Consider the following 16,644-nt stretch of genomic DNA (forward strand, 5'->3'; position numbering starts at 1 on the left):
TTGAGGGATCGGATCGTGTGACATAACTGTGTTGCTTTTCATACATCTGTAGTCATTTTTTATTGATTGCAATGTAATTGTAAAACAACAGGTATACGTGTTACCTACACCCGGTCATCGTTGCGGCCGGAGATATTGGACGACTGTACCATTTGATGGCAGATGATATTTAAAGATGTTGTGTAAAAGTCCTATTGTTTTATAAAAGTTATTTTTCATCATATCATTTTCCCAGTTTGTCAATTCAACGGACTGAATTGACAATTTAACGGTTTGCAAGACATTTTTCATATCGTACATAACATAATTTATCTAAATCGATCTAGAATTTTTCAACTCTCAGAGCCACATTACTTATTATGTTAACTACGCCCGTTTGTTCGAAAACAGTTCATTTCTCCCGACAATTTTGTTTTGTAAGAGCTAGAACATGTTTACTATTTTACAAAACATATATTTATTCGAGGTCTTTTTACAACTTATTACAAATATGTATTATTATCGATATATTATACATTATACATAGTAACATTAATAATATTGGGTGTGTCACTTTATTTACAATATATAATTACTTACTCAGTTATTAATAGGTATACTATATGTTCATTCAATTAGTATTAGAGTTGTATATTTATCAATTCTTTTCATATCGCCAACCAATCTCGTTTTGGCCTTTTCAGAACGGGCCGATATTCGTCATGTGTGTGGATAAAAAAAAAAAAAAAGAAAAAAAATGCTGTATTTTTTTAAATTCAAACGTATTACACAAAGCCTGGGATAAATTAGGTGTTAGATATCGAAGTAATAAAAATTCCTTGTACAAAAAATTTTTATAACCGCTTTATGTAAGATATTTGTTCGTTAGCTGCAGATTATTCTCGATCTATTATAAGAATAGATAAATATTCACGATATGCGGCCAAAAAAAATTTTCAGAGGATAATCAGAATTCTTTAAATCGAATCGTGCTGTTCCTAATAATTTTTGGATAATTATAATAACAATGACAATAATAATAAATTAACATATAATATACTACGCAGAATGTAATTTAACAACATCTTTTTCTAGCATTGAATACGAAATTTCTACACGGAACGGCAACATCTTATTATACAGCGAATTTTGAGCTGAAATTAACTAACCATGTGACACTTTATGTAAAAGTGTCATAGAGGAATGTTCTGATAGTTTTTCTAACGTCGCTACACAATATTTTTGAAGTCTTCCCCGGATCGTTTTTTTAAAACTATTTTTCAGGTCGGATTCGGAGACCGTAGCGTTCTAGCTCGCAATTCCATTAGTATACGACCTGCACACACTTGTTGTTAGTTTAATTTAACATACAGCCTAACACAATATCCGCCAATCGTTAACTTCAAAATTATCTACCATTCGCCATTATTCACATGCATTAATAATTCAAAAGGTCGAAGGGCACCGAGTGTGTTGAAAGTTATAATCATAAAGGTATGCATCAATATATATAATTCCGCCCACACTCACACAGCATCTGACTGGCTAACTGCACGACGAGTGTATATTCCGAGAGAAGAAATCTTTTACAAAAATTTTAATGAAACGTTATTAACGGAGACAGATATGCAAATTTGGTTTAACGTCCGTACAATAAATCCTCTGCTTCCAATATTCAATCGAAATTAAGCCTTCAATGATATTTCTCGCAGTTTAGAATAGCAACCGATGTGTTTTTTGCGACAATCTTATAGAATAGCTCGGACATTAGCCTGTCGTAATCTGTATTATTTCAACTTTTAATTTATAGCTTTCATCGTGGAGTATAACATACGATGAAAAAATAACTAAAATTGCGTTTTCTCGTTTACATAATTTGACGTTATATTGACATAAGCCTATTACAATGTCATTAACGAGATTGGACTGCAGGTTGCTGGTGAAATGCGTGTGAAAAATGTTAGGAGAGAGCTACAAAAGTCCAAAGTAAAAGAGTAAAACAATTTTTCAGCGAAATTTTGTAACGAAGCACGTATAGAAATCAATTAACGCGATCATCATCTCGTTTACGTTTTAAGGCTATTTTCTTTTTCGTCGCTCCATTATCGAGCGATGATAACGTAAATAAACAACATCTTCTTTCAGCATTGAATACGATGATCCGTTACGAGAACCAAATGCGTAAGTTGGCGGAATGTTAATCAGTAATTGCAGACGCGCGGTTTCTGATCAGGATTAGGATAACTCATCCCGTATATTATACGTGTTAAAATAGTGCCGAGAGAAATTTTCGCTGTCTAATATTAAACAATAATTTACTGTAAACCGTAATACAATCACACGTGGGTGTTTGAAACTTAAAATCTATAATTTTACGATGGTGTGAGACGATAATAAATATACAGGGTAGGGAATCGGAGAATAGATGGAATGTTTGCAGTGATCAGTTGCCGTTTCTGATCCGTACGTACACACACATGTATATTTTCGTGGATGCATACACATATACATGTATATATACTTACTTTACACTGGCTTACACTGGAACCTGTAAAAGCAATGATTGAGAATTTATCGGATCTTGAAGCCATTGTTTGGTCAACTCTTGGTTAATTTTCCCCTACTGTACCAAGCCAGGCAAGAGTAATGGTCAATTTTTTAGACGCCAGTGATTAATTACTTTAGCTTGGAAAGTAGCGGTGTACGGCGAAACCAAATAGAAAATCAATCATGATCTCGTTTGCCGTGACCGCCTATATGTATAACCTATACCCGTGCCACAACGTAACAAGCTCTTTTATTCGCCGAAACTTTATTCCGCGAGTCTCTGGTGGAAATTCTAGTCAGTAATTAAGTATGCTGGTTTTTTCATGAAATTTTTAAATATTTTTTTCAATCGGTACTTTTCAGAGTATTACAAAATACAGACAAAATCAGAGATTATCAGTAAGTGCTGAACCAAGATTTTCACAAAAAGGAAAAATTCTCATACGATGTAAATATATTTTGTTATTGAAGTGACGAATTAATGGGAGAAAGTGACGCAATCTCAAAGAGTCGATAATTTCTAAAAAATCTCTGAATTCAATATCATACTCAAATTTTTCTCAAATAATACATTGCACCGCTCAGAATCCATTTACAGAGTGTGAAGATCGGGACTTGCCAAATTAGGTGAGCATATTTGACGAGAGAGATTTTCCCAAATTTGAGAACAAAGTTTTCCGTAAAAGAAATTACCAGAAAATAATATCCACCAAATGACGTACAGAATAACGAGTTATACCGATGCTTGACTTACACTTTCTCCAATAACAACCACGACGTCGGCGACCGCCGCTTATAACATCGTCTAAGCATTAATTTACCCAAAAATTATCTTATCAAGGGCGTTGCTATAGATTCAAATCACCGTCTAAACTACGGGCATCGGTCCCTTCGGCTTGATCATCATCAACGCCTTCTTCAGGGTGTAGTCCCAGCCTCTCCAACGGAACCAAACAATTCCTGGGACAAAATTGAAATGGCGCAAATAAATAACACACATACTATAATCGAATGATAAGACAGGTGTGAAACGCACCTTGTCGAGCTGTAAGGTCCTGCGGATCATTAAGGTACAATCCGTTCAACCCGCGACCGCAGGACTTCCACCACCATCCACCCTTCAGCATCGAGGCGCAGTTCAGCGACGATCTGTCGTTGTCTCTGTAAATGAAATTCACACACGTGCCGTTTATGTATTAGTTACGGGTGCCTGGCTGGTTTTATTCACGTCTGACGTCTCACACTGATATCGTCAGATGAGCAGGACCCACCTGTTATAGGTTGAAAAGGGGCTGTTGTTCGATCCGTACCAAGGGTCGTTCAGAGAGTCTCCCGCGTTTCCTTCGTACCCGTCGATTTCCAGCTTGTAGTATTCACCCTCGGAGTATATCTTGAAGTGAGAGTACTGGGCGTACCTGACACATCCAACGTAATTACACGTATATGTACGAGTATAACGAGATGGGTTAGATTGCATCGCTTTGATGATTCGCCAGTTGATTTCGAGTGCGAAAAAGCGAAAATTAGCGTGAGGCGAATTTGACGTACGTAAGTGTTTTGCTGCTCTGTGTATTATATAAGAGATTTCGAGAAGTGAACGTGGTCAGGTGATCGTCAAGAAGGCGTATAAATTATTGAGAAAAGATCGTGTATATGTATAACGCTTATAGTTCAAAGATCTCGACCTTTTCCTTTCTTCCGTACATGACGGTTGAATTATTATTTTCGTTTCGCGCCTGTATCTTGTACGGTTATGCGCGTGTGCTTCCCGAATAACTTTTGCTCGTTAGTCTGACAGGTGGGTGATGGTAATTTAAGAGCCATACACTGCACTGTCAAACATACTATCTATGAACAGAGTTCTTACGGACTATTCAATTCTCAGTCCCCTTCAATTTCTTTATCTTCTCCTTTTACAGAGCGAAAGTCATTAAGTTTATTCACATTTTCTGACGAATTATATTCGAAATTTATAGTACAGTGTTTGACGCAGCTGGAAAACGTGGGCTAACGATGACCAACATGCTACAAATAATCGATGCGTCGATTAGTTGAGTACAAAAAATAATCTAACACGACTCGACTGAATCGGTAAAAATTATTCGTTTGATCGATTATTTCGTAGTTACTTGAAAGCAAAATTTCGTAAATTTCAGTACGCGGTCGTAATAGCGGAAAAGTTTTTTGATAATTTACAGTTTCATTCAAAATATTTTTCAATTCCAAGTAAAAATATTCCTTTATCTTTCACTAATTATATCGAACAGGTACTTGGTAAGTAAGAAAATTATAATAATTGATACTTTGATCAAATAAATTGATATTGTATTACATCGTTCATGGGAGTAAAAAACCAAAACTGATTGCGAGGAAAAGTAATCGAGTCGGTTGATTAATCGATTCTGAAAAATGATCGAATATACGTGATTACTCGGTAAAAAATAATCAATTTAATCAATAATCGATTGTTTTTGGTAATTCTTACCGCGGTTCAGCGAAACGCGCAACGCCGTGCCGTCGCGATTTCCGCACGTCTGCTTCGTGCAAACGCGACAGCGATGACTTACTTGCGGAAACACGGTTTACATAATACGAAAGTAAAGTTCCAGAAAGGCTAAAGGTTTCTGGTCCAAAATCAAATAAATACCAATCGCTTTACAGGCAGACATACTCGTACGGTTAGCGACCAGCAGCTAGCAGTAGGTCGCATATATTAATCGTGTACGATGTACTTATAAGACACGCACACGTGCACAGAGAGAGCAAGTAAGAGCGGGCGCAAATTCGTCGGCTCAATTTGCGGCGCACAGAAAATAACATGGTATGTCGAAAAGCGAGCAATACGACGGTGTGTACACATCGTTGGTCATAATGTAATAGCATAAGATTTACAACTCGTTCGCCGATTCAATTGCTGTTAATTTCAGCGACCTTTTTGCCACCGGCGAAGCTCGAAGCTCACCTACGATATACTTTTACGCACGTGGACGTGAAACATGCATCTACCTCCGTATCTTCTAGCGTTGGCAAATCTCGTTTCATAATGAGCATCTCGGATCATTCTGTTACCATTAACCCACTCGTTCGTCTGACATCCAACCGGTGAATGCGTCTGTGAATCGCAGTCGTACTTACTCGTCGTTTCGCAAGACGTTTTATAGAAAGGAAGATGCTCCTCTTGAGCTCGACACGTCGCATCTACACGGGGTGATTCGAAAACGATTCGGAATATAAGCTGAGACCGGAGTTTACGTGGGAGTGTGAAACGTGAAGGAGAACTTACCCGACAAAGTGACGCAACGCCTTTACACTTTTACCCATAATCTATCGCGGCATCTTTAGGGGATTTTCACACCACAAGAGGGTGGAATATTTTAAACAGCTTGAATCGTATGGAGCATGTTTTCAAATGAGGATTTCTTCAATCGTAGCGTCTCGTTTGTGCAGAAGGTCTCGAACCGAGGACTACGGCTGGTTCGATATCTCACGAGTGACTATAAATTTTGTAGAACGTCTTCCGAATAATGCTGAGCTTCCACTTTTCAATGCCCCCTCGTTTTCGAGAGACGCCCTGTTTCACGGTCAGTAGGGATCCCGAGTTACGATTCCATAGACTCGTATTTCACGGAATGAAAATAAATACTTGTCTACGCGTGCGTCGGTCACTAGGTAAGTTGTCGGGGTTCGCTAATGTGCAGAACTACAACTACGAGTCACAACGACACCTAAGAATGGCGCTGGGGATTGGACGAATTACGAGTACGTGGTACAAGTTGAATAACCAACCTTTTGTTTCCTTCGAAGTCCTCAAGCTCGACCCGCAGCATGTAGTCCTCGTTATTCGTCAACATGTAAATGTTTTCATTACCGAGCCAAAATTCCCTTGCGGGATCACCGAAGCCGTTTTTATAATCGGCCCAGTCTCGGTTGAAGTTTTCCCTGGAATCGCCGAAGTCATCTCGTCTTTGAATCACCTGAAACGAGACGAGGGTTTGCGATCGTTGTTTCACAATTGATACGAGATAGGTGAATGGGAAAATTTTTACGGCGATTTGGCATGTGGTATAGACGATAATTTCGGGAACATGTATCACAGGTTCCGTGCATTTATTATCGTTGCTCGATCGGATGTAAGTCGAGTGTAGCGTACGGCCGGTGTACAGCCACAAACTGTATCGCGAATCACGGATATGATAGGCATCCATTACGTTGTATATAAAATAAAATGTAGAACCTTTCACTATCTGTTTACGACCATGAACCCCAGTCCAGTTCTTGTAATTCTTACAAAATGGCTTATAATTGGTTAATAGTAGGACGGATCGTAAACTATACATCTCGTATGTTAAGCAAATGATGCCATCGACGACGGCTCGAATCTGGCACGAAACTGATCAAAATTCATAACCGACACCTAAATTAAATGCAGAGTTTTATGGTCCTATACCCGGTTACGGGTTTATATTTACAGCTAATTATCAATCTCCATAGCCTTCATCGTGCCTTTATGCTCCATTAAAATCCGCTTAAATACTTCGACGCGACAAAACGCGTACGAATTGATTAGACGTAACGTCGTCCCTGAGCTTTGGAAATAGGAAATTGATCAATTGTACGAATGAGCAGCGAGTAAGTAGCGGCGAATGAAAAAATGTTATGAAACACGGAGAGAAAAATTCTGTCATCAAACTTATAAAGTCGGGACAGGGCGAGATTTAGTGGAGCTCTTGCAATTACCTTGAGATAGAGTTGTAATTGGCATTGCGTCAGAAGCCGAAGTTATTTACTGGTCACTAATCGACTCAATCGGCCCCTTTTCGCCACCAGATCGGAGCTAATTACCACAGAGATACGAAGTCAGAATCACCCTAGGTAGTGCAAAATTGGTTCGTATACGACGTTGATATCAACAGCCTCAGGTTCCCGCTTAAGGGCAAAAAGAGACGTATAATTCACCATACAAATTTGCACCTGTCATTGCCGTGCGAATGCCTATAGAACTGCCAGGTTTGTAGATGCCGATCTAGATTCGGACGTCAAATTTTATTTCAAGGCGATAATACACACTTTGGGGGTCTTAGGGAGAACAATTTCATCCATTGTAACTACACCGTGTACAAGGTGATGATCGTAATCTATGGCCGCTAGTCTCCGGCTTGTATTTGCTCGTTATTATATAGATCCTATCGCGTTTTCATTCGATACTTTATATAAAACGCACCTGCGAGACAGAAATTTGTGAGGAGATTGTTCGAATGCAGGAGCTGTACAATTTAAGAACTAGGTATAATACGTACTTTCCAATTGTTTCTCGGGAATGTAATTTGGCTGCACGAAAAATTGGAAACAAATGTTAAATTAAATATCTCGAATTCAATTGATTCACGGATAATGCGATGACACGGTACGAGAAAATCGGTGTGCGTTCGTCCAATTAGAGTATAACGGGAATATAATTGCACGTCGTTGAAACGAAATGCCAAGCTTCGTGGCAAGGTGCAATTTCTCTGACTTCGCGATGTGTGTAAGGTGCACGTAACATGCAGCTGTAACGGACTGCAGAAACTGATCTTTGACTTTTACCGCATGGTTTGCAAATGACGCAACGTTGCAGGAAATTCAGTGAACCAACGAAAGTTGGTCAGAGTCGATGAGATGGAGTGGACTAGACCCTTTTTCAGATCGCTCGCTCATGAATTTGTGGTTTTGCGGGGAGAATGCATTAACACTTCGTGCACCGCACACGAAGCCCCGCGTTTCCTAACTCCGCAACTTAATTTGTTTTGCACGTTCCTCGAGGGCCTATTGCAAATTGAAGGGAAAGTCAGCTGCAATGGAGCGCGGGTTACGTGTGTGAGGTGTTTAATTACTCGAAAATAATATATAACTACTTGATATTGCTAAGCAGCGCTTATGCGACTGAAATTGGCAAATGACAACGGTCCGACGATTTATAAGTCAATAACGACTGCACCGTGCAAGTTTCGTGGAGTTCGGCTTTTCCTTCGGCAACGCGGAGAGAAATTAATCGAGTGAAATCAGGGTATTTGCAGTAAAGACGTGCGCAAGAAACATCCACCTCAATCGATTCCTATTTATCACGTGTTTTGCATGATGGTAGGTACCACCCAGTGGCGCATTTTCTACGCTTAACGATTCAGCGTGATCAAGCCGGAGCTAAATTTCTATGGATGGCTAGTCCGATAGTCCGATGCCGTACAGGAAGGAAAGCTCACCAATTTTTTTACCCCCGGTCGTTACACCTTGTTAGAGCAAACAAACTTATTATATACGAACGCGCGGGCACAAAACCTTCGGCTGTATATCCCCAGGGTCTTGAATTGTGAGAGTTGCATTAAATTGTCATCCTGCACCGCGCGTTATGTGCCTGATGTATTACACCTATTTAAAAATTCTTACCGCAATCGCAGACGCGCGCCGGAGAAAGCGAACGAGATAACAATTGTTACGCCATGATAATTTTCATTCGGTATATGTGGGCATATCGTATGTGTCATGTGTACAAGCATGCGGCTATGTAGTGCAGACGTAACGTGTTACAATTGATGGAAAAACATGCATATCGAACCATCAAAGGACCTTAAATAACTTTTGAAAGAGTAGATTTATCATCAAATGATGCAAGACCTTTTTTGTAGAGCGTTCAATTTCCTACAATAATACGTGCAGGTTTTATCGGTACACTGATGTGTTGACGACTTACAAGGATCCAAAGTTGCAAAAAAAAAAACTTTTTTATTTCAACGTTATTTCAATGGGAAATACAAAAATTGCGACGAGGTACCTCGAAATATTAATATAAGGACTCGAAAATTGGACAGCATAATTTTTTCCTCATTTCGAACAACATTTCCGACTTGAATTTTGAAGAAAAAAAAATAGTGTATTTTTTCGTACAGTCTAATGTACGTATACTATACTATACTAATATACGTGTATCGTTGAATAACTGTATCGAGAATGTTGTATTTCTTTAGCCTAAACCTCATTTGTTCGTCTCCGACGAAAAGAGCGATTCGTTCAGCCACCGTGAATAACTACGGACCATCCATCTACGACTGAAATACGAAGCTGCAGGGACGTGAATCGCGGATGAAGTTGTCGATGGGGAGGTAAAAAAGGAATGAGAAAAGAAACGTCGGAATATCACCCGTAGGGCAAGAGGATGATGACCCAGAGGTCCGTCAGCTTCAAAGACCTTTTTTTACAACTTCATGTTTCACCTGTCACCACCAACGAACCGATAATCGTTTGAAATCGCGTTACTTTCGCTTGCTGTACCGTGGGCATTTTTTTTTTCCCACTTCGTTTTTCTTCACCCTGCATTACATATCGCACGCGGTGAACGAAAAAGAGGATAGTGAATTATAGGGAACGGGGCGATTATTGGAACAAGAACTACAATTTAATTACACGCTTCGCTTGAGCACGAATAAAATAAGTCGATATATTTTTCATCTATATAGACATGACTTCGTTGAAATATTTTTATAAACTGTTAAAAAAATTTAACTAAACATAATGTCTCTACAAATTCACTTTATATTGGTGTTGTTTGTTGAATTTTTGTTAGTAGATATGACGCAAGTTTTTGTAATTTTTACATTTTAATTGCCACATCAACATTTAATTTGTAAATTTGTATTTTGTCTTTCAGTGAGTAATAAATAAAAAAAAATGGTTAAATCAACCCGAAAATATTCGTGGATCTGCAGGGACATTTTTTTTCTAACCGTGTACGCCTACGATTGGCGACTGCATGAAAGGTGTCGATTTATAATGCTGTGAGAAAATTGAAACTTCGCACGATGGTCGTAAATAAATAAATTTTTTTACAGTTTTCAACATAGCATTGGTATAATTTTATAACACATGTAACACGCGTCTGTCACAGCTTACATGTATACCATTTTCTTTCTCCGGTCCGTCTAGTAATTAATTTCGCTGCAGCTTACAATTAGTTCATTTGGTGCATATAGATAGTCGGACGTGCAGTATAATATAGATTTAGGCTTACTGCGGGATATAACAACCGCAACACTCGATCTACCAGCGTGATCTATCAATATATAGCATACATAGCGCGGCACTCGTTTTGTAATTCATCGTTTATTTTCACTTCACTCCGTATTATTTGTACTTTTCTGTTTTTTATCTTGCTGCCTGCCTGAGGCCAAGGTCTCACTTTCGGACACAACCTAATTGTTGCAGCAGTTGATGAATGATAATTTCCGATCCATTTGAAATAATCGGTCCGATTATGTAAGGCCACACGTACACATGCATTACGTATCTTATAACACATAAGAGCCAGCAGCTGTGTCCTTGCACTGATAGAATTCACACGCCGGATAAGCATTCGCGGACACGGCACACGTGTGATTACGTTACATAGGCGTGTACACCAATAAACCGGCAGTTGCGCAAGCGTGTAATGAAAGAAAGAACGAAAAAAAGTGAGACAAATAAAGAAACAAATAACTCGGAGGAAAGTTGTCTGAAAGAGAGAAAGAGCGAGAGCGAGAGCGAGGGGCAGAGAGAGAGGAGAACAATGAAATATAAAAAGTGCGGAATTGCATGTTTCTCCCATTCATCTATATACGTAATAAAATTGTATCAGGACGTTAAAATGTAGTATGAACGTGTTACGTAGGTTACAGAATGTGTGCATACCTGTGCAGCCACTGCAGGGAGCAGAGAATATTGCAGGAGAAAATTTCGCGGTGGTTATAACCCCGGCCGTAATGAGTCCGACCGTAGGGAAATATGTACGCGGGTTCGTGCCTTATTCGGAAAATTCGCATGCATGCAGATGATTAGCTAGACGATTCTTGCTGTACAAGTACGACGTAAATTTCACAGCTTCTACTGCACGTGATCCAATTGTACGTAAAATCGGCAGCAAAAAAATATTATGGGAAATTTTAATGATGGAAAAATTTTACTACTCGGCTGTTCGGTTGTTTATGAATTCAGAATATAAGCAATAATCTACCGGTGAAAATCACTGGATTGAATTGAATAATCGTAAAGAAATGTGTACAATGTTACCGAGTGATTGTGTATATATATGTGTGTGTATATACATACATATGTATATATATACCGGCGGTACACTGGTCGAAAATAAGTAAGGCGAAAGGCGAGAAGCAAAAAAATATTGCTGGTTCTAATTGTGAGTTCGACTAAGATAGATCGATGTATTTATATAACCGAGCAATGAAATTCACGATCTCGCTCGAGCAAATGATATGGTGATCATTTTTCATTAGTATTTAGGTAGTTATTATAGATATGCCTGGACGACTATAACGTTACATAGCGTGCAGGATGATATCGATAAAAATGGCTCTTGCATTTCACGAAGGAGAAAATAAGTGGAAGAGGATATAAAAAGTTGGCCGTAAAAAACTTGAATCAGAAAACATCACCGTTATAGGTGTGAAAGGTATAAGAAACGGTGTGTTACACGAATTACAGTTTAACCCCAGCAGTTAAGTCTTCGGTCACATTGCTCTGCAGGTACAAGAAATGTTTGTGGAATTGCTGGTCAAATGGAATAGTACCTAAGTAATAGGATACGGCTGAGGAAAATTTCTATACCAAGAACCGCAAGGTATTATCATAGTCACAGCTTTTACTCACAATTTGTCGATCCGTGCATAAAGAAAATAAATGAGGGAAAAATTAAAACCGCACGTCGATCATGCGGCGTGGTGAAATTTCCGCAATCAATTTAAACCCGCACTTGGAGTGAGGTAATTGGTGACGATACCTACGTTATAATTTTCCGACATCCACGATTCTTGCTAAATTTCCTCACGCTACAACTTAAGCGAAGTGATAGTGATAAATTATCCACGTACGAAAGAAAAGAACAACAATGCAACAGTAATCATGATTAAACAGGATATCTACGGTGGGAAATTCGGCACTCACCGTCCAGCCTCCATCGGCGAGTTCCTGTTCACAGTATACCTTGAGGAACCAGTAGGTTGTACCTCGGATTTGAAGGTAGTAAACGCCGCTGTCCCTCATTCCAGCGTTGAGGAGATCGACGCAAGAATAGCCCTGTGGAATCGGATGAAATTCATTATGCAGGATAACGTTTACAGAACAGTTTAAATGCGCGTTGTGATGCACGCAACGTGCACTTAATCGTGTAATAAGGTATTGCGAGTAGAAAGTGAGCGATGAGAATTGGCGCCGATCACTACGGCGTAATGAAAAATGAAATTATGGAAAGATCGTCTGAACCCGGTTCATCTATATTCGTAATTGCGACACTACGCGGCATCGAATCTAGGCTGCATCGGGTCCCACAGTACTTTAGCTGCATCCCGTTTATCGATCGTGACCGAATCAGTGTGGAATCGAGTTAATCGGCATCTTTCCTTGCCGTGGTTTCCGATCGAAGGATCGAGAGATCTCAACGTGCCGCGCAATTTTCCATGAAAAGAAATTTTACCTACGGAAGAAAAAACTCAATACGGTGTAACAAGCAAACTTGTCGGAGTCTGCGGCGGACTCCCGGCGGTTCGCCGACGCGTAAACGGACCTCCGTTACTCGGCTACAACCGCAATGACATTCAATACGAGTGACAGGTGACAGGAGAAATGCTCGACTATCTGCCTGGGAGGAATAAAAAAAATTAACGAAAAAATATTTCGTAGGACTTGTACTGTGGAATCCTTCGTGTTTCTAGAGACTGGACATTGTATCTCGTACCTACCATGAACATACGTCTCACGTGTTCGGAACGGTCATCGGCGGCGACAGGAAAGCCATAGCCTATCGCAAGATTGAATATTCAGCATCGTACCAATTATCGTCGTCGTCACGCCCTGTCGGTGGGAGGAGGTGTCGAAAATATTTCGAGGAAAGACAAAGTACAACGGAGTTTCTATATCGACGAGCCGTCTTCGGTCTTCACTTGATTGGAACCTATGAGAAACGATCTTTTATCTGGAAGCGCGCGGATCGGAATAAATTGCCGATAGCGAAACGCGGGATTAAATTATAGGGTAGCAGCTAAGCTAGTCTGCAATTTTGGTAGTTACGTCTGTCGGTAGGTGAGTATTTACGAAATACGCGTGCCCGGCTTCAGGGCGGTGCTCCCGAGCTGGTTTCCTACCAATTTACATTGATTGGGTACTCAGATATCGCGGTCACATTGTGTTAATCGAATCCTGCAGCCACCGGATCCGAGGCAATTCTACAATGGAGAGAGGCAGGAGTAAGGCCGTTCAGATCCGCCTTTCCCGACTCGTCTCTTATTAATGATTGATAATTAATTATTAATGTGCCTCGAGACGTTTGCGACTGCTATTATGACAGATGCGTGTGTGGGAAGTGGTCAAAACGACGAAAAGAAGAAATTCTATTTATGCCTCACCTCGGGCAAAATTTCTATTTCTATTTCACGTTCACGCGTCGTTAGAGCGTAAAGGAGTATTTTTTCGGTTAAAATGTGGGCAATGCATCGGTGCCCGTACAATGTGGATTAGCCACAGACATTTCATTGCCATCCGTTATTCACCGCGAGTTGTACACCGGCGAATCATGCTTATCGCATTACACGCCATGAGCTTGATCGGCGTTCACGCCGGGTGAGCAATCCACCGAATCGTTACCATCAATTTCATACTTCGCTCAGGAGTTAGACTTAAACGCCGGTGCTGGACACGAACAACGCGTTTCTACCGCAGTACTGTGGAATTTTCACGCCATGGAGTTAACGACGAAAGAATACGGAACCAACTTCCTTATCGTCCGTCGGGCAATAGGGGTCGAATGATCCGTGTTAAATCGCCTAGGTACGTGTTTCGGTGCGAAAATTCACGCCAAACGAATACGTTTCGCGCATAAAACTCAATAGGTAATTAGCGTCTACATTCTATGTTTTCCGTAGCATCCGACCGTGCAAGTAGAACCGGTCGTCATTGTTCTCTGGAAATTGTTTGCTTTGCGTGCGATAATCGAGAGGAGCTGATACGATTTAGATCAGGGACGTACGTGCCGCGTACAATGCAATGCAATATGTGGGGGCAGCTACAGTGAATTATTTCGCAACTGTTCTCCTCAATCATGAGCCTCACCACCGCGTGCGCTTCAAAATTACATTTCATTGTGAATACCTGCGAACATATAGTGTGGACAAACTTGAATTGCAAGAGTTCAGTTTTTCAAACATTACAAGCATAAATCCTGTACTGCTTTCCGTATCTTATACCAGATGCCTATGGTTTTATATTTACGCAGTCCATCACGTCTGTCGAGACGATGATATAAGTCGTAGAAATCCTATAGTATAATTCTTTTCACCGGAAAAGGGTGGGGAGTAGGATGAAAAAAAAAAAACTTTCTACTTCTTGTTTGACCAGCCAATTTATCGTAGAGTGGAACTGTTTTAATTGCTTTACCGCGCTGTAGTTATATGTTATTTGTTGAAAATCCCAAGGTATGAACTTCTCTCTGAATTCGGTATGCGACGAACACCGAAAACGTGTCAGGTGAAACGATTGCAATTCGATTGAGAGACGTATTTTCACTCGCGTATCGTTTTCCCTGCATCGACTAGAGGGAAAATTAATACGACGGTGAAATCAAGTGACTCTTTAAAGGTCGTGTAAATAATGGGATCAGGGATTAAACTTTATTCAAGAAATGGATCGGAGGACTGACAGGCGCAACCAGATCTCGTGGCTTGATACTGGGTATATAATATGTTAAATCACGATCCATGCTGCAGCTTAAACGCGCCACGTGCTGCTTCAATCATCCCGAGTCTAATTCTCGTTTACACATGCGTAATAGTTTTCTGTTGAACGAAGCCGAGCACTCATGGATCACGAAAATTCGACAGCTGTCTATCGGTATTACATGAATTGCAACGCGGTGCAGAACGATCATCATGCCGGTGTTGAAAGTATCCGAGACCCGAAATTATATTACATGTATAAGGTACGTGCGCAGGAATGATAGACTCGTTCGTTCGAGTTTTTCGGTACAGGTACAGATCCACACACATGGATGGAACATTACGAAATACAGTCGAGAGCAACACCGCACTTGATACGCGCGTCAAATGTGCGACGTGGTGCCGGAAGTTACGCGTGCTTCTACTCTGGCTCAAGGTCAGAGGACCCAGAAGATGAGCCGTAGTTACGTACATTTATTAATCAACATACGGAGACACTTTTATTCAAACTCACTTGCTCTTCGATTTATTTCAGTTTCGTACAACATTCGCCGTGAGTGGCCGAGCGATGGTCCGGCTGCCTGCATAATGGAGAGTAAACAAAACAAAAAAAAAAAATTGAACAATTAGTAGCGGTCCTCAGTTCTGACCGACACTGCTTGAAGTAAGAAATGGTGAACCATCGAGCCGAGCTCTTGAAATAGCGTTATACAGGCGTATCCCTGTGATTGGGAAATCCTAAATTGGCAGCCGATATAAATGGCCGTTCATGTTACAGGTACAAGCACGCACCGGCTACGGTAAGTATTATCTGGTCGGTAAAAATATCAGAGTTTACGGTGTAATACCTGCAGCTCGGGAAACGTGTGGCGAAAATACGGCAGCTCGTTAAAGCGACGAGATTGCAACGCAGCGGCATAAACGACGGTGGCAGTACAAGTTTTTGTCCTTGCGCAAAGCCTGCGGGGACAACAATGTGCCTCGGGGTGGCCTTTGGCTCTAGGTAAAAACTGAACAACGATTGGCAAAAATCCAGCAATAATTGAAATAGTAATCACCTGGTCACGGCAAACGACTTTAGGGATACGGATTGTCGACACTTGTCGCTTTCACCTTACGCGGACGGATATAGATTTCATGAAACGAACTTAGCGCGGCTTAGCCATTATTGCACGTACCCGGAGACATCGATTCGAAGTCAAAAAATTCCTCAAAGCGATTGATAACAGGACAACGAATGATGCGAAGAAAAACTTGAGCACATTTAGCCGGATATTCACGATATTATAAACTCGTTATAATTTCAATTGTAGGATTACACAGCTCTCCTTTCAGCCGAGAAATCGCTCATACGAAGACTGTTTGCAAGCATGACTTCGATACCAGAATGGATCGA

General features: G+C 40.4%; 1 protein-coding gene across 7 annotated transcripts in view; it reads right to left on the reverse strand.

Moving 5' to 3' along the window:
* Positions 1 to 38: 38 nt before the first annotated feature.
* Positions 39 to 16,644, reverse strand: part of LOC124211840 (angiopoietin-2) — a 69,789-nt gene continuing 53,183 nt past the window's right edge. For all 7 annotated transcript variants that reach the window (XM_046611319.2, XM_046611317.2, XM_046611322.2 and 4 more), the window contains exons 7-11: positions 12,487 to 12,618; positions 6,313 to 6,500; positions 3,798 to 3,941; positions 3,563 to 3,687; positions 39 to 3,486 (exon numbers count right to left, since the gene is read on the reverse strand). In XM_046611319.2, the coding sequence (XP_046467275.1) occupies positions 3,395 to 3,486; positions 3,563 to 3,687; positions 3,798 to 3,941; positions 6,313 to 6,500; positions 12,487 to 12,618 (681 nt within the window). In that variant the 3' untranslated portion in view covers positions 39 to 3,394. The remainder of the gene's footprint in view (positions 3,487 to 3,562; positions 3,688 to 3,797; positions 3,942 to 6,312; positions 6,501 to 12,486; positions 12,619 to 16,644) is intronic.

The sequence above is a fragment of the Neodiprion pinetum genome, chromosome 2 (genome assembly GCF_021155775.2).
Source record: "Neodiprion pinetum isolate iyNeoPine1 chromosome 2, iyNeoPine1.2, whole genome shotgun sequence".
In the NCBI taxonomy this organism is placed as follows: domain Eukaryota; kingdom Metazoa; phylum Arthropoda; class Insecta; order Hymenoptera; family Diprionidae; genus Neodiprion; species Neodiprion pinetum.